The 17,653-nt window shown below is 40.1% G+C and overlaps 3 protein-coding genes across 6 annotated transcripts in view; all 3 read right to left on the bottom strand.

Annotated features, from left to right (window-relative positions):
• The window catches only part of LOC139747431 (MFS-type transporter SLC18B1-like), a 31,533-nt gene extending 26,552 nt beyond the window's left edge, over nt 1–4,981 (bottom strand). The window contains exons 1-3 of one of the 3 annotated variants that reach the window (XM_071659785.1): nt 4,861–4,981; nt 4,122–4,264; nt 2,937–3,182 (exon numbers count right to left, since the gene is read on the bottom strand). In XM_071659785.1, coding sequence (XP_071515886.1) covers nt 2,937–3,177 — 241 coding nt within the window. In that variant the 5' untranslated portion in view covers nt 3,178–3,182; nt 4,122–4,264; nt 4,861–4,981. Of the gene's footprint in view, nt 1–2,936; nt 3,183–4,121; nt 4,265–4,472; nt 4,628–4,718; nt 4,740–4,860 lie in introns of those variants that run through there. The other 2 variants (XM_071659791.1, XM_071659776.1) reach the window with 2 other exon arrangements.
• Nucleotides 4,982–5,216: 235 nt separating this feature from the next.
• Nucleotides 5,217–10,592, bottom strand: LOC139746685 (uncharacterized). 2 transcript variants are annotated; one of them, XM_071658130.1, is made up of 7 exons: nt 10,451–10,592; nt 9,514–9,664; nt 8,004–8,206; nt 7,592–7,786; nt 7,026–7,124; nt 6,188–6,392; nt 5,217–5,580 (listed from the first exon to the last, which is right to left on the bottom strand). In XM_071658130.1, exons 1-7 carry the CDS (start codon nt 10,457–10,459, stop codon nt 5,465–5,467), a joined length of 978 nt encoding a protein of 325 aa, XP_071514231.1. In that variant the 5' UTR covers nt 10,460–10,592; the 3' UTR covers nt 5,217–5,464. The 2 variants fall into 2 exon arrangements, with proteins under 2 accessions (XP_071514231.1, XP_071514239.1); XM_071658138.1 differs by having other exon boundaries at nt 6,188–6,346.
• A 786-nt stretch (nt 10,593–11,378) lies between these two features.
• Nucleotides 11,379–17,620, bottom strand: LOC139747424 (uncharacterized). Its single transcript, XM_071659763.1, has 7 exons — nt 16,839–17,620; nt 15,236–15,386; nt 14,898–15,100; nt 14,347–14,541; nt 13,968–14,066; nt 13,144–13,302; nt 11,379–12,585 (listed from the first exon to the last, which is right to left on the bottom strand). The coding sequence occupies exons 1-7, from the start codon at nt 16,848–16,850 to the stop codon at nt 12,442–12,444; spliced, it is 963 nt and encodes a 320-aa protein (XP_071515864.1). The 5' UTR covers nt 16,851–17,620; the 3' UTR covers nt 11,379–12,441.
• Nucleotides 17,621–17,653: the final 33 nt, after the last annotated feature.

Raw genomic sequence — 17,653 nt, 5'->3', positions numbered from 1 at the left:
CTACCTCGCACACATGAGGGGGGAGGGGGTTGTTATTCCATGTGTGGCGAGGTGGCAATGGGAATGAATAAAGGCAGACGGTATGAATTATGTACACGTGTATATATGTATACGTCTGTGTGTGTATATATATGTATACAGTGAGCATCAGATTGGGGAAGAGCAGTGCGGTTTCAGAAGTGGTAGAGGATGTGTGGATCAGGTGTTTGCTTTGAAGAATGTATGTGAGAAATACTTAGAAAAGCAAAGGGATTTGTATGTAGCATTTATGGATCTGGAGAAGGCATATGATAGAGTTGATAGAGATGCTCTGTGGAAGGTATTAAGAATATATGGTGTGGGAGGCAAGTTGTTAGAAGCAGTGAAAAGTTTTTATCGAGGATGTAAGGCATGTGTACGTGTAGGAAGAGAGGAAAGTGATTGGTTCTCAGTGAATGTAGGTTTGCGGCAGGGGTGTGTGATGTCTCCATGGTTGTTTAATTTGTTTATGGATGGGGTTGTTAGGGAGGTAAATGCAAGAGTCCTGGAAAGAGGGGCAAGTATGAAGTCTGTTGGGATGAGAGAGCTTGGGAAGTGAGTCAGTTGTTGTTCGCTGATGATACAGCGCTGGTGGCTGATTCATGTGAGAAACTGCAGAAGCTGGTGACTGAGTTTGGTAAAGTGTGTGGAAGAAGAAAGTTAAGAGTAAATGTGAATAAGAGCAAGGTTATTAGGTACAGTAGGGTTGAGGGTCAAGTCAATTGGGAGGTGAGTTTGAATGGAGAAAAACTGGAGGAAGTGAAGTGTTTTAGATATCTGGGAGTGGATCTGTCAGCGGATGGAACCATGGAAGCTGAAGTGGATCATAGGGTGGGGGAGGGGGCGAAAATTTTGGGAGCCTTGAAAAATGTGTGGAAGTCGAGAACATTATCTCGGAAAGCAAAAATGGGTATGTTTGAAGGAATAGTGGTTCCAACAATGTTGTATGGTTGCGAGGCGTGGGCTATGGATAGAGTTGTGCGCAGGAGGATGGACGTGCTGGAAATGAGATGTTTGAGGACAATGTGTGGTGTGAGGTGGTTTGATCGAGTAAGTAACGTAAGGGTAAGAGAGATGTGTGGAAATAAAAAGAGCGTGGTTGAGAGAGCAGAAGAGGGTGTTTTGAAATGGTTTGGGCACATGGAGAGAATGAGTGAGGAAAGATTGACCAAGAGGATATATGTGTCGGAGGTGGAAGGAACGAGGAGAAGAGGGAGACCAAATTGGAGGTGGAAAGATGGAGTGAAAAAGATTTTGTGTGATCGGGGCCTGAACATGCAGGAGGGTGAAAGGAGGGCAAGGAATAGAGTGAATTGGAGCGATGTGGTATACAGGGGTTGACGTGCTGTCAGTGGATTGAATCAAGGCATGTGAAGCGTCTGGGGTAAACCATGGAAAGCTGTGTAGGTATGTATGTTTGCGTGTGTGGACGTGTGTATGTACATGTGTATGTGGGGGGGGGTTGGGCCATTTCTTTTGTCTGTTTCCTTGCGCTACCTCGCAAACGCGGGAGACAGCGACAAAGTATAAAAAAAAAAAAAAAAAAAAAATTATACACTTGGAATAGGCTGTGACTAAAGTAGTTATCCCAACATGTAAGGTCTGAAAAATTAACATATGTTGAGAGTTGAGATAGAAGTTTTATACTGTATAATACTACAGTAGTAGTTTATTGTCAAAACTGAGACCATTTCAAGAAGTTACCTGACACCAAATTCTTTGCATGCCAGACATGAAAAATCTTAAAAGTGCTGCAAAACTTGATTATTATTTTTCAACATCAATTGATGTATGAACAACAGATGTCCACATCTAAAACAAATGATCACTTGTGTATCCCATATTTCCATTGAATATCTCTTTTAAAACAATACTGTCCATCCTAATGCTATTTCCATAATACAGTTGCCAGGTACTACCTCGAGGGGATACTCTACTTCGAGAATATCCAAGTTTCACCCTTAGGGGTGGAACTAAAGCGGAAGGCTTTGCCCAACTCCATCAGGGCAATCCTTTTAACTTTAAACAAACACCTGAGGTGTGCTGTCACTTTTTATTAACAATTTTCGAGCCTGGCTACCTCTGGAAACTGAGCTGCCAGTGAGGATATTACTTTCTAGAGCCACCCTGCCCCACAGAAAACAGCAACGTTGCCCCCTGGGGATGGGAAAGAAAGAATACTTCGCACGTATTCCCTGCATGTTGTAGAAGGCGACTAAAAGGGGTGGGAGTGGGGGGCTGGAAATCCTCCCCTTCAGTTTTTACTTTTCCAGTAGAAGGAACAGAGAAGGGGCTAAGTGAGGATTTTCCCTCAAAGGCTCGGTTCTCTGTTCTTGATGCTACCTTGCTAAAGCAGGAAATTGCAAATATGTATGAAAAAAATAAAACCTCTGACACCTGTTCCAATTAGAACTCCCTCAAAGGGGTGGCCATGGCAACAGAATCTCCATAACTAAAGAACTCCAGTGCCACTTCTTAGCCATTAGTGCCTCACCCTTAATAGGCCAGTGGCAGGGGGGAAGTCTTAAGTAGTGTTTGCAGTGGCTCCTACCTAACATTCCTAATGACCACTATAGAATGCTCCTACCTCCTACTTCTACCTAATGTTCCTGCCTAAATATCATTCAATGAAAAACAATGCTCCAAATCATGCTCTATAACTGTTATTGTATTCCTTAAACACTACCATACCAATGCTGAGCAAAATCACTATATAACCATACTTATTAGCAAACTTGACTACCATAATTACCATTAATTTCTTTTCTGTTTTCAATAGGATTTCTTGATGAATCATTTTGTGGACATCAGTGTCTTCCATGAACAGAATAGGAAAACTCTACATCTATAAAATCTCAACCAAGATCAAATAATATTCAAAGTCAATTTCAAATCATGGAAAAAAGTTAAGATATTACCCTCAACATGGTCGGAGTTAAAGCTGCTGGTGCCTAAATCTGGGATATTTAGGTTGGTCGTGGTAGGTGAGTGGACTGGATGTTTAGGGGTACCATCAAAGTAATCATGTGAAGGCATGCAGTGAAAATCATCATACAAGGTTGGACTGGCAGAATCATCAAAGCAGACACTTAATGGTGATGAGGATGGCCCTGTGCACTGTCTTCCCTCAATCATACATCTAGCCACACTCGTACCCATGTCACCTGTGATAAATGTTGAAATATATATTACCAATTTTCTGCGGCTTGAATTTCGGAAGGGCTTGGGAAATATGCTATTAGGTATGGGTACTGAAAACAATTTAGATGAAAATGCAACAGACTTCATAAAACCATGCACCTATGATAATTCAACAATTTACAAAGTCTATATTACCAAGCTACAAGATCATACTAAAACTGCGGTTAGAGAAAAGTGCCTCCGTAATGAATTAAGTAAATGTTGAAGATGAAACCATAGGTTAGCTTAATGTATTTCCCATTTCATGCAGGCTTTTCTGTTAGTGGATGGCAGAATCTTAATTATGTTCTGGATGCTGTGTATCATCTCAACTTCCATGTTAGGACCCCAGAGAAGTGCACTCAGAACTACGTCTAAGAATAATTCGATTATCATCTTATAAAACTTGAAGCTAACAAGCTATACCCTTACCTAATTGATCACTGTTATTAAGCGTTAACAAGGAGCTCTTGACCTGTATAAAATCACAGTGTGAGACAATGTGAGGTTAAATGAATGCAAATGTAAACTACTGCTCAATTTGCATGGGTAAGGTTATTTCAATACCTAATTACAGCTGTAATATACTAGTTCGAAATTTCAGCTTGAAATTGGCAGCAACTCAGTATAATTACTGCATACAATTCAATAAGGATAAAGGTAAGGAACTGAATATATAGTATAGGGTTTGGAACTTGGAAGAATGGCTACAGTTATACATGACAGACTTTTACAGTAACCTTTCGGTCCAGAATGAAGGGTAAATTTTTGAGAATTTTTTGACACCCTTCATACATCACAACAGGTAAACAGGCAGCAAAGATACAGGTACCAAAGTAATACATGTGCATCCTTCATGTCACTTTATCTTTGTGGAATCTAAACATCGACACTAGGCATGACATGACGGTAATGATAATCACCTTTGGAGGTCACTGTAGGCGCCAGCTTGCAAATGTTCCCTCACCCTACCAGGCGAGTTGCAGTTGTAAGTATCCTTGCCTTCTGCCTCACCTAGGGTCGGCCTTTTTACGTTCCCTTGCAACCAAATACGGCCGTAACGTCACTATGAATGCCAGAAATAATGAGAACAATTTCATGAATCTGAACCAAAATAGCAATTACAGTATTGACCCCCCCAAGCCTTTCTCCTGCAACCAAAATGGAAGCAAAACCAAAACACGTTCTCTACCTTATGTTTAACCACAAAAAAAAACTTATCTATTAACAAACGCGTTTCTTCTGCTTCAAAAATTGCTATTCATGCCCCTTGCCTTGTTCTCGGTGACCGGTGTCAAGTTCTGTGCACGAGCCTAAAGGGATCTTTGAGACCACTGAATCATCGAAGCTTTGAACTATGCCATAAACATGAACTGTTACAGTTTTCTTCAAATGAATCACTTTTTGAGACAAAATTATAAGATCATCCATTTCTAGAGGTGCATCTTAAACCTTTGTATGTATCACTTTATGAAAGGTAAGTAGCACTTCGTAAATAGTGGTTAAAGAACCATACAAACCACTGTATCAAACCCTACGTGAACACAACACAATCCACATATCGAACAGCTCTTCGAACCACAGAATCATCCAAACTTGTCACTGTGAGAATAATCATAAAGAGTAGACAGCAAATCCATTTTAATTTTTATTTATAAATACCTCAGGACCAATTTCTGGAAGTCAATGGTGCTACCCAGGACCTTTCTTTTTTTAATAGCTCATGCAGTCCAAGGCTGCGCTACTTTCAGTAGCAAGGAAATGCAAGACTCCTTGGGAGCTAGTTCTTTGTCGAGACCGTACTCCCAGTGATACAGCTCCGCCAAAATGGCTTTTCACTCGCGGTGCAATCTCGACTGGCGGAGTCCGGTAACACCACAGCCATAAATATATATATATATATATATATATATATATATATATATATATATATATATATAATGTATATGTGTGTGTGTGTGTGTGTGTGTGTGTGATATTTACCATAAAACGGTCCAACGGGATAAGCAACACGCCTGTAATATTTTATTGCTTTATTAAGAACATTATTTTCTTCTGATTTGTAAGGAAGATACCTGCGTATGCCTTAGTTCAGCAATGGCTTATCTTCTGTTCTACTTCGCCTGTATCTGGGAAGCGGATATCTTGTGAGTTCAAATTCGGTGGCAATTCTCGTGGCAGGGAGGGCATCATATAGCTGGCCAGTGAAGTGTCTTGCCTCCGCCACACACACACACACACACACTAAGGGACGTAAACCTGTGACTTAGGTATGAAGATATTGATGTTGTGATCGATGAAGACAGAGGCTAAAGCCCGCCTTTCCAACACCTCCTCCAGCACGGTGCTCTGCCCCACCAGCGGCATCATCAACACCAACATCTGCAGAAAGGACGAGGTTGAGGTCGCCTCCCAGGGAGGTTAGGGCCAGATTCAGGGAAGTGAGTGATATGTTAAGGGAGGTTAGGGCTAGGTTCAGGGAGGTTAGGGCCAGGTTCAGGGATATATGGATCTATTTCTAGGGTTTAAGACAAGAACCAGTGAATCTTCACTTGGAGGTATCATACTGGCTCTAATTTTGACCTTAAGGCCGCTCTACTCACCCTTATCTTGAACTGAAGCTTTAATTACTCTAACACTGAACTTAGCATAACTCTTACTCACCTCAGTTTTGACCTTTATTCACCCTTATCTTGACCTTAACTCTACTCACCCTTGACCTTCAGACGACTCTACTCACCCTGATCTTGACCTTCAGACGACCTTCGATTATCTTAATATTTAGACATGACATCTTCCTTACCCTAATCCTGTTCATGAGTTACCCTTCTTACCATCTCCCTAGCCTCACGATATCATATCTCGCTCTATGGCGGTGCTTTCCTTCTTAATCTTTTGAAGTGTATCTAATCCTTCCTTCTACAGGAGCACAATCCTGACGATGCTGTGGGAGGGGAATGGGGAGCGGCGGGGCCACAAAGCTACCCACCCTGATCTGAACGGTCATAGGGATGGAGTCGAGGACGTCCAGCTCCCCGCCCTGCGTGGAGATGGTCACGAGGTCGAGGTGTGTGGTGGCCAGGGCGGCCGCAGCCAGGGCCCCTGCGTTGAAGCACTGCACGGGCACCGTTTTTCCCAGGTCCCGCTCCTGACGGAGGACCAGACCACATCATCAGGGCCAGGCGTGTAACATTCTTTTCAATTCAAGCGACAAAATGGCAATATATTAATGGCGGAAAGCATCGACAAGTGCCAGTTCATAGCAGAGTTCATTATAACACTTAAGTTTACGTGAACGAAAAATAAATCGTGAAAAAGTTACATAATATGAATTTCCCATAATTAGTACAAACGTCGATCAGAAATATCGATATATAATCAAAAAGTAAGTAACTAGAAAGACAGAAAACAGGATAAAAAAAAAAATGCGAATTTTTAGTAGTGACATGGTAAATGAGTCTTTAGGCAATGCTTATCATTAAATCAAGACATTGTGATCAATTCATGTAAAAATGGAAAAAAAAGGGTTATGTGCAACGACTGCCGATTACAGTATATCTCACTAAAGGAACACTAATATTACTAAATTAATAAAGCGACATATAATCTGTTGAGTATACCCTTAAAATATTAATTTTCTCTGGCCTCCATTCATTCTCTTCTTTAAAGGGTAAACTATGAAAAACTGATCTGCCTATGAATTATCTTTGTACGATTGATTTTGGACTGCAGTAAAATGAGATGATTTTGAAACAAATGTCGGGCAACACGAGCGTAAAACCCTTTCCCCGTAACAGACAAATAGTAATCACAAACAGCCAACATACCTCAACAAGTACGTACTGGAGTAAATGGCTGCCACCTCTCTGGACCCTGGAGAGAATATGAGGCAGGTTCTTGGGCGTATGGCGGATCCACAACAGATCCTGTAGAACAAAAGACTCCTCACTGTTTTGCTTGCTTCATCGAACGCGCCTATACTGAACCAACCTAGCCATGGCTGCTTCACTGAACGCATCCTTCCATCGTCACCCTAACCAAACTCAGAATTTATGACAAGGTTTTCATGTGATTCAATATTTCTAATAAATGTACCGCAGTGATACCTGCATAATCACCTAACACCTGAACCTGTTTCTTGACTTCTACGTTACACGTCTGTAACTGTATAAGGCCTTCTATACTATGTATCTTTAGCTGTACCTCACCTCCAGCAGTATCCTCCTGTAACTGTACTCCGTAATTTCTTATGACTCCCTAACTCAAACCTCCTGTGGCCCTGGTCCTTGACCCACACTTCTGTAGACCTGACCTCCTCGAATGAATCTCCTTTGTCTGACACTTGACCCTGACCTCATGACCCACCCTCGTTTGGCCCTAATCATTTACTCACCTTCCTGTGGCCCTGGCCAGGGGTGGCACAAGCGTTGATGGAGTAGGAGGACCTGCCAACGGCCCTAAGCTTGCGGTACTGGTCAGGGTGGGGCTCCACCAGTAACCCCCTGAACCCTAACCTCTGCTCCAAGAAGAGCGTCAGGGATTTGAACTCTCCGTCACTGGCCCCAATCTCCATGAAGGTCCCTGGCTCCTGCAGGAGGTGGAAAGTAAGAAACTTCGATAAATAGTTATTCCCAAAGTAAACTGCCCCATTAGATTTCCGAACTACAATTAACCGTCGTTATCAGGCCTCTTAAGGTAGTATACACAGGTACAAAATCTAACTTAATCACCAGCTAATCATGAATGCGTAAACATCACATTCAACATCTAGAATATTATCGAAGAGTGAACCGTGGCGACTATACCTTATGGTCTCTGAAGAAGTCATTGACGAACTTGTAAGCCGCACCCCAGCTGCCCATGGTAGACCATGGTGGGTTATCCAAGGGGAAGTCTGGCTTATAGGTCCCCTGTGGGGCTGGGGCGTCCACCCAGTACTTCCTGATGTACCCTATGGCCTGTCTGTCTAGGGACCTGACCGGACCCTTCAGCAAATTAATGAGACACTCTGAGGGTAAAAGCAAATCGTGTTATGGTTCAATGGTCATTACAAATTCTATCTATCTACAACGAAAGGAAAACACGTCAAATGTACAGATGGACTGGGTGGAAATGTAGAGGAACTGAGTGGAATGTGGAGTAATGAAGTGGGTGTGAACACAACAAGGAAGATCATGGAGAAGGAAACACCAAAGACCATGTCAATACTTATCTCCAGAGCTCTGATTTCTTCAAAGAAAAGAGATCAGACATCTGATACAATCTTCCCACGATCATCTAGCAAGTGGAAAGTAGTTAGCAGGTAAATTTAGTCATGCCAACTGAACCTTTAATCAGACGTATGCAAATGGAGGAAAAAATAATCCGGGCATAAAAGACTTCTTTCCAAGTCGCCGAACTTAGTTAATGAACATATCTGCTAAATATTTTCAAATGAATTCTAAAAATATCTCATACATAAACTTTCATTCGACAAAAGCAAAAAACAAAAACAAAAAAACAATAACTCATGTTGGTCCTTCCCTAAAACTATAACGATTCCTCCAACATGGAAATAAAAATGGACAGCTATGGTGTCCTAGTTCACGAGTTATCGATAGGCTCTGATATCTTACCGCCTGTCGCTCCTGCAAGCCTGGTTCGTGCACGACCTTCAAGAAAAGAAACATTTTGTGGAACAGAAAATCAATTCTCTCTCCCTCGACTCTACGGAAAATATGCTAATCCAGCAAAAATGGTTGAAATCTTGACCAACTGGAAAGCTGTTACATATAATGAATCATATAAACGATATATATATATATATATATATATATATATATATATATATATATATATATATATATATATCTTTTTTTCTTTCTTTCAAACTATTCGCCATTTCCCGCATTAGCGAGGTAGCGTTAAGAACAGAGGACTGGGCCTTTGAGGGAATACCCTCACCTGGCACAATTCTCTGTTCCTTCTTTTGAAAAAAAAAAAAAAAAAAAAAAAAAAACCGAGATGGGAGGATTTCCAGCCCCCCGCTCCCTCCCCTTTTAGTTGCCTTCTACGACACGCAGGGAATAGGTGGGAAGTATTCTTAATCCCCTATCCCCAGGGATAGGGGATTAAGAATATATATAAATATATTCCTATCAGACATTCATGATCTAAGGACTCAGCAAATGAATTATATATAGCTTCAGAGAAAGCATTAGACCAATAACTTTTATGACTCTATCAAATCAGACATTCATGATCTAAGGACTCAGCAAATGAATTATATATAGCTTCAGAGAAAGCATTAGATATATATATAAATATATTCCTCACCGTCTTGGCAGTAGTACTGGAGGCCGGCGCCAGCGTGGAGGGCCAGGTTCAGGAGGGCGCAGGAGGAGAGCGCCCCCAGCACCAGGAACTTGACGTACTTCCTCATCACCCACAACACCAGCAGTTCCCTCCGCCTCTCCTTGCTCGTCCCCTGTTGCAAGACACGATCTAAGATCAACCCTGTTCTATGCTTTCTTCGTACAGATGCTAAAATTCATGGCTGGTGACTTTAAAAACCTTTTGTTAACAATAAGGAATACATTGAAATTAAACATGGGTCTCTTGTTGCCGAACATATATAAGATAACTGTGTGCAGATCAAGATGTACATATATTTTACACAGTGTCTTGGAGGAAGGTTAAAAAATATGTTTTCCTACAACATTATAAACCAGAGTCGATCCGTAAGCAGCTAACTTGCAGGTATTGAAGTCAATGGATGAAATTTCGTATATATATTTCACGTGCGTTGTCAAAGTTGCTCTCCATCGCGAGCCGTGCCTAACCTAACACTTGTCAATATCACCCGGATTTGATAGAGTCATAAAAGTTATTGGTCTAATGCTTTCTCTGAAGCTATATATATATTTCATTTGCTGAGTCCTTAGATCATGAATGTCTGATTTACTTAAAAACGAAAAAAAAAATTAATGTAGTACATACATAGATTAATACTAAAGGGAAATCAGAATCGATATATCAGCGGCTGACACATACATATATTCACACTTGTAAGAGTCTACGTCACAGCAATTGCAGATTCTAGGCGTAATAGAGAAATACAGCTGAAATCTTATAAACCTAATTACCATCACGGAGTGTACTTGTACCTGGTTAGATAGTTAAACAAGACTCTTCCTAATAATTTCACTCTCCTCACAAAATTACGGAATTTAGAACATATTTGATGACTTATACTATGGTTACATCTACTCACAGGATTCATTGAATGTGTCGAGGTTTGCAGGTGAACAGTAGTGGGAGAATCCGAATTTAAAACACGTCCATAATAATCCTTTTCCTCCACCACGCTTGCCACTGATGACCGTACGATCTTTCACATAGAAGATACTCCGCAGCCAGACGTACGATATTCATATATTTTCCTAAAGTATTGATTTAATGTTTCTCTCTGAAGATATATTATGCATATTATAAGAATTTAATAAGATGTTGTAGAGTCAATGATTCATTAGATTATATAATGTTTTGAAGTTCACAACTTTGATGAATCGTGGCACAATCCGTTGTCAATGTTCTACCAGGAAAAATAATAAGGAAATATGGACACTTTCCTTGTTTTATGACTGAGGGCGGGCATTCAATATGTGATAGGAATTCTGATATATAACAAAAATCATAGAATCTAACTTTTATCTTGATTGAGGATCCTAAAGCAAACTCTTGACTATGCATAGACTGAAAATGTTGCAGGCTTCCATGCATGTACATGTGAACGTACTTACACACACACAATAACTTTTTGTAATTCATCTTACTGGAATATCTATTTTGACCATATTCTAATGAGAAAACTAACAGCAGCTTAGCGCACGAGATTTACCAACATTCGTATCTAGTTTGCTCAATGATGAGAAATTCAAGTCTGCTTATTACATACAGTCAAGCTCACGATTTGCGAAACGCCATCACGAAACAAGAAATGGCGAAGTATCAAAAAAAATTATATATATATATATATATATATATATATATATATATATATATATATATATATATATATAATTTTTCGCATATCCTAAAGTACATACACATGAATCACAGATAGGTTGATACGTGACAGCTTTATTAGTATTCATCACGTTATTGGGTTAAATGAATATGATTTAAGTTTCAGTAACTAAGACACATGAATCCTTAAAATGACTACCATTTGAGCTACGCTGTTAGTCCAAATAAACAACTTTGGCAAGAGAATGTAGAAAAAAAGGGCATACAAGACACATTAATACTTTAAGGTGTATTTAAGCTACTACATTAGCATTCCAGATCTACAAATACAGGTAAATGTCATGCTCATAGTATAACTCCCATGCACTCTTCATGCCCACCCGATGTACATATATATATATATATATATATATATATATATATATATATATATATATATAGACAGTTACACATACTGTCATTTCATAAACAGCACACACGATAGAGAGCATAGCTAATAGGCGGGTTGTATATAAGGACATACTTCTCATCACTTTGATTTTAAAAGAAAAACAAACACTACAACATTGTATAAAAATAAGCAGAATTTTAATGCTGTACATATTTTTTGTGTACGGAATTTTTCTCTTCGAGAAGTACTGATTCCTAGTATCATAAATTACAGAGTTAGGAAAGTAAAGTACTTTGAGGAATCTCAAACGGAAGGCTGTATGTATAACGTACTAAGTGATGGTTATCTACAACCAAGTTCATTAAGCCATAATTTAACAAATATATGAGATATTCAAACGCTGCATATATCTCTAGCGTTCCAATGTTATTCAACAAAAGGCTGGGGAGTAATAAGGGAATGTGAGTTACGTATAACCATTCTTCAAATATTAGTACTTTCTAGTGTCTTTATTAGTTTTATTTTAGTTTAGATACATACTTAGATATCTAATTGAGAAGTTAGTAGGGCAGAATGACATATGTGTAAATTCTTTTACGCCTCACGAAATCAGATATTCAAATCTACTTTATATATCTATTTTTAAGATGACATGGTCAACCGTACTTCACTTACCCAGCGGATCATACGCCGTAAAAACAGTCATTTATCTTTGATAATGTCACGTATGGTATCTCAGGATTAATGAAGAATTATATCGAGGATTTATAAAGTTAGACAAATGGAGCGACTGTAGGACAGGTCCGTGTGTTGGCCGATGACGAAGAGCATTTAAGATGATATTCCTACACGAATTTGACTTCTTCTTTGGGAATGAGGATATGGATGTTGTATCTGTCGAAGACTTGTGTTAAGCCCCTTGCCTTCCCAAGGTTCTTTAAATAGTCCCATTCTTCGCCAGTCGCCAGCGGGGCCACCACTACAATCATCTGTGGAAGGAGAAACATTAGGCTAGGTGCAGGTATAAGACTAAATAAATTATCTTAAGACCAAAGGTCGAGGGATCTTTTTGCTGACGGATTAAATCTTTAGCTTTTGATCATCATATGTCGGAATTCCACACAGTTTAAACTTAATGACTGAAAGTTTGTTTCCATTTCATATATAAGGAATTATACAAAACTTCTAACTCAAGGGTGTATAGGTATCGGAAAGTATTACTAAAAACCTAGCCGTCTCTCTGTTATTTATCCAGTGGTATCTGTATAAACGTTTAACTAGTACATATATTTATATATCCGTACCTATAGAAAAGCTTGTCGCATCCTCACAAGGGTATCATACACTAACCTGGATTTTGAACTCTATCAACATTCACCAAACATTTAGGCCATTATACCTTCACCCTAAATACAGCCACACACCAACACACTGATAATCTCTGCACTAAGCTATGTCTAGGAACTCTCCTTTACACTCCTAGCTACACAACCTACCCCCATATGCCCCTTATACACCTCGCAAAAACACACCACCCTGGTACACACCCTGAACATGACATTTTTGGGTATGGCGCTGAGGATCTCTAGCTCTCCGCCGTGGGTGGAGATGGTGAGCAGGTCCACCGTCAGGCTCTGCAGCGCCGCCAGCGCCATCGTCCCCGGGTTGAAGCACTGGACCTCCACCATCTGCCCCAGCTCACGGTCCTGCCGAAGGTGTCAGAAGCCTCAGCTACGAGATATTTGAAACAGTTCCGAATCAGTGTCATTTAGGGTCAGGTAGAATCCATTTAGGAGACATGGAGACTTCTGGGGGTTAAGTGAACTACGGGAGGTAATACAAAATCATATTTGTTCATATATGAGGTTGCTGAGGGTCATGTAGAATTATGTAGGTACTTTGAGGGTTGTCTAGGGTCAGCTGATGATGTCTGGGGGACAGAAAGCTAACTAGAAATCATTTAGGTTTAATGAGATCATCTGTACTAACTTGTAATCAATCTCTACCTTGGGTTATGTGAAGTCGAAAAAGATTCATACCAAGTTCATGTGGGTCATCTTTAGCTGTATACCACCCGAGGTCAAGAAGGGTCATAGGGTAGCGTGGGGTTTCACCTCTTTCTTAAATCAAGTGAAGTTATTCCAGGCTCCCTGAGGTTATCTATAAAGTGGGAGTTATTTGAGGTCATTGGCAAACATTTGGGATCAGTTGGGTGAATTATCCCAAGTCATGTGTGGTTTCCCTGGTCATGTGGGGGTCACCCTGGTCACATGGGGCCACGTACAAACGTAAACAAACATACCCACATATGAACACATACACTAGCTTTAGGGGAACGAAAAAGGTTTCACACCCACACACCATAACTTACCTCAGGAGAGACGTACTGAAGGAGTCTGTTGCTACCTTCTTGAACGCGCTGTAGGATCTCGGGCAGGTTGTCGGGCGTCTCCCGCACCCACAATACGTCCTGCACACAAAACACAACTCTTATAGTGCCGTGAATCGCCCTGGATTAATGAGGTCCCTGATAGTCACCAGCTAAGAAATAATTTGCAGGCGTAGGAATCAATGAAGCCTAGTCAAGGTCCATGTAAACAATCTTGGACGATATCGGTGCCCCTCTTGCACTAAATGTGACTAAAATACAGTATCTAACGATTTGAATCAATGATTCCATCAATTGATGAGTTGGAATATGTACTTCCGTTGTTTTTGATGAACATAGGCAATGAGGCGCAATACCTCACCTTCCTGTGGCTGCCTCCGGGGGTGGCACAGGCGTTGATGGAGTAGGAGGACCTGCCGGCAGCTCGTAGCTTCTGGTAGTCGCGAGGGTTGGGTTCCACCAGTAGCCCACTGAAGCCTAGCTTCTGCTCCAGGAAGAGCGTCAGGGACATGAACTCTCCGTCCTTGGCGCCGATCTCCATAAAGGTGCCGGGATTCTGTGGCGAAGGAGAGGCTTAGATTACGATGCTGTGGAAGACTTGCCTACCAAGTTTATGGGATGGTGATATGTTTACGTTTGAGAGTTAGTGAGGTGTTAAACGAAATATTCGGAGATCTATGAAAACCAGTCCTTCATGAATGTCGGAATATTGTGAAATGATATTTTCATGATATTTCTGCCATTCTGATTAATGTTAGTTGGTTGCATCATGAGTTCTTGAAAATTTTGGGTTTCTATAATGAATGCTGTTCTCATGAAGGCTTGATCAGTGAAAGGTACTTTTTTATGAAAAGTTAATAGCTGTGGCTGGTAATTAACTGGAGAGTATGTACAATGGGAACCTTCCTTTACCTTGTAATTCTTGAAGTAATTATTGACAAATTTTTGGGCTTCCCCCCAGTTGCCCATGGTGGCCCACGGGGGATTGTCCAGGGAGAAGCCTGGCTTGTAAGTCCCTCGTGGGGCTGGGGGATCCAACCAGTGATTCCTGATGTGTAGGATAGTTTCCTTGTCCAGGGACTTAATAGGCCCCCTAAGTAGCCTCATCAGACATTCTGTTGGGAGAGATATATGGTTAGCCTTCAGCTATCATCTACCTCTTTACATATATAGGTCCACTTATATATATATATATATATATATATATATATATATATATATATATATATATATATATATATATTCCTCACCGTCTTGGCAGTAGTACTGGAGGCCGGCGCCAGCGTGGAGGGCCAGGTTCAGGAGGGCGCACGAGGAGAGCGCCCCCAGCACCAGGAACTTGATGTATTTCCTTATCACCCACGACACCATCTGCTCCATCTCCCTCATAGTCTTCCCCACCTGCATGAAACGAGTCGTTCTGAGTGTGTGGCAGCTTCTCATGAGAAGATAGATATATATCATGACACACAGTGTGGAGATATCACCAAAAAGTTTGCAGGGACACAGTAGACATCAGTTAAAAACCAAGAGTGTCTCTCTAGTAAAGTATATATTCTCTAGTAGCGCGGTAGTGCATTTTCCTTGAAACTTTTATCTGATCTCAAGTAAAAATCATACACACACACACATGCATATAAACATACTAGATTACTTCACCTAACTTGGGAGGTACCGCCAGGAACAGATAACGGAACCTTCGAGGAAAATTCGTTGTTTTTCCTCCATGTTCCAATTTTCCAAACCGTGGTGATAAACTTTGAGAGAGGAGGGTTTCCAGCTCTTTGCCTTCGCCCCTCTCTGTCACCTTCTGCGCCAGGCAGGGGATACACGAGCATATGTTTTTCTACCTTACCTTCAAGTGTAGATATTCCTTAAAGGATGTATCTGTATCAATCGCATAAAGGATGTGTGATGGATGTCTGTCATATAAGGAGACGTGCTTTATTTCACGAAAGACATATCTAGGTGTCTTGTGTGTTTAAAGATTGCACGAGACTACGCTAGGCACGGGTTCCTGTCTATGACAACTCTCTCTTGAGTGTGCCATTACTGGCACAGGCCGGGGTGTACGTCACTGTAGTGGCTCCTGTAGATGGATGCGTGTGTGTTGTGTAAGTTCTTAACACAAGTGAGTAAAATAATATTCGAGCAAACCCATGTGGCTGAGTTAGCTATAGCGTACTACAGGTTAGTTGCAAGGGGCCCTAACCATAGCTGCATGGTTACAGCTGATCGAATTTTGGCTTTGATAGACAAATTAAGGCGTCTCCCATTAACCAACGCTTGCATAAGTTCTTCACTTGTGATGAGACACATAAGGTTAGAATAATGCCAATAATAAACTTCATTATGACTACTATTGATCTACACATCAGAGTTGCATGACAAGGAAATTTAAGACGTCGCAATATTTTACAAATAAGCTTTACTAGCCACTTCCCATACAAACATGAGCTTTTGGAGCCCCATGATAAAATCTAGGGGAAATATGATTTTACTTATTAAACCATTTATTAAGTATTGGCCATACGGTTTTCACGGATATTGGATAATATTATCTGACATACTGTACGTGTGTGTGTGTGTGTGTGTGTCCATACATAGGAGGAGTCACAGACATGACACATATTTACATTTAAGAAGACGGGGTAACACAAGTGTAAGACTCTCTTCCCGCAATAACACAAATTACAATAACAAATAATAATCACAGATTAAAGAACTGCACGATCCTATATAGTATTGGTTGTATATCACTGATATATATATATATATATATATATATATATATATATATATATATATATATATATATATATATATATATATATATATATAAACTGAACTTACGGATTTCCTCATGTAGCCAGATGAGGTATAGAGGAATTATACCCACAGAATAATAACGAGATGCCCAACAACAGACCAAGCACTGACTGCCAACGATGGCGATCGTGGACGTAGCGCTCGGCCAAGCTGCCCGATGAACAATGATAATGCTATCACTTCGATCCAACTGTGATATTTGTGGTTTATTTTATAGTATATTTCATAAACTGTATATCAGAGTAAATAATTTACTGTATAATCTCATGAGTAATGTTGAGAATATTTTAAACAAATCAAAACAATCTATAAACCTTGGTATTCGCCATAACAGGATAAATCATAAATATCATTTACAGTTTATTTAATTAGAAACATAAGTGTACATCAAAATTATAAATACAATTACTAACGAATTAAGAAAAACTTAAACAAACACATGTATTGAGGAATACAACCATATACTTTTAAATTACTTCAAACCATATTGATGAAAATACTCAGTCACGATGGCGGTACATGGCATCAATATCCACGTGGGAGAGTTGCCCCCGGTCATTGGCGGAGGAAAGTACAGCAGGAAATTTATGTGGGTTGGGTTGTAATCCCTAACAGAATATGAAAATATCATTATTATTACACAGCATGAGTTTACATCTCAAACTATATATCTCTGTTCAATATGATAAAGGTAGTTTGTACACAGAGTAACGAACGAGGTACACAATACATAGTTTCTTGTCTTAACGACAGCTACTCTCAAATAAATAACCTGCAATAAATACAATGAACTGTCTTATATTTCCCCTTGTATATTGACTTTGTACTGTTTTTGAATA

Source organism: Panulirus ornatus, chromosome 5, assembly GCF_036320965.1.
Source record: "Panulirus ornatus isolate Po-2019 chromosome 5, ASM3632096v1, whole genome shotgun sequence".
NCBI lineage: Eukaryota > Metazoa > Arthropoda > Malacostraca > Decapoda > Palinuridae > Panulirus > Panulirus ornatus.
The sequence above is the reverse complement of the archived record's forward strand: the minus strand, read 5'-3'. Positions and strand labels throughout refer to the sequence as shown.

What these genes read in the sequence shown, in the direction of transcription:
- LOC139747424 (XM_071659763.1), bottom strand. An exon ending in CCAGTACTACTGCCAAGACG is followed by an intron (nt 15,101 to 15,235) that starts GTGAGGAATATA and finishes CTCTCCCAACAG; the next exon opens with AATGTCTGATGAGGCTACTT. An exon ending in CCAAAAATGTCATGTTCAGG is followed by an intron (nt 12,586 to 13,143) that starts GTGTGTACCAGG and finishes CTCCTTCCACAG; the next exon opens with ATGATTGTAGTGGTGGCCCC.
- LOC139746685 (XM_071658130.1), bottom strand. An exon ending in ACTTCTTCAGAGACCATAAG is followed by an intron (nt 7,787 to 8,003) that starts GTATAGTCGCCA and finishes CACCTCCTGCAG; the next exon opens with GAGCCAGGGACCTTCATGGA. An exon ending in TCCAGTACGTACTTGTTGAG is followed by an intron (nt 6,393 to 7,025) that starts GTATGTTGGCTG and finishes TGAATTGAAAAG; the next exon opens with AATGTTACACGCCTGGCCCT.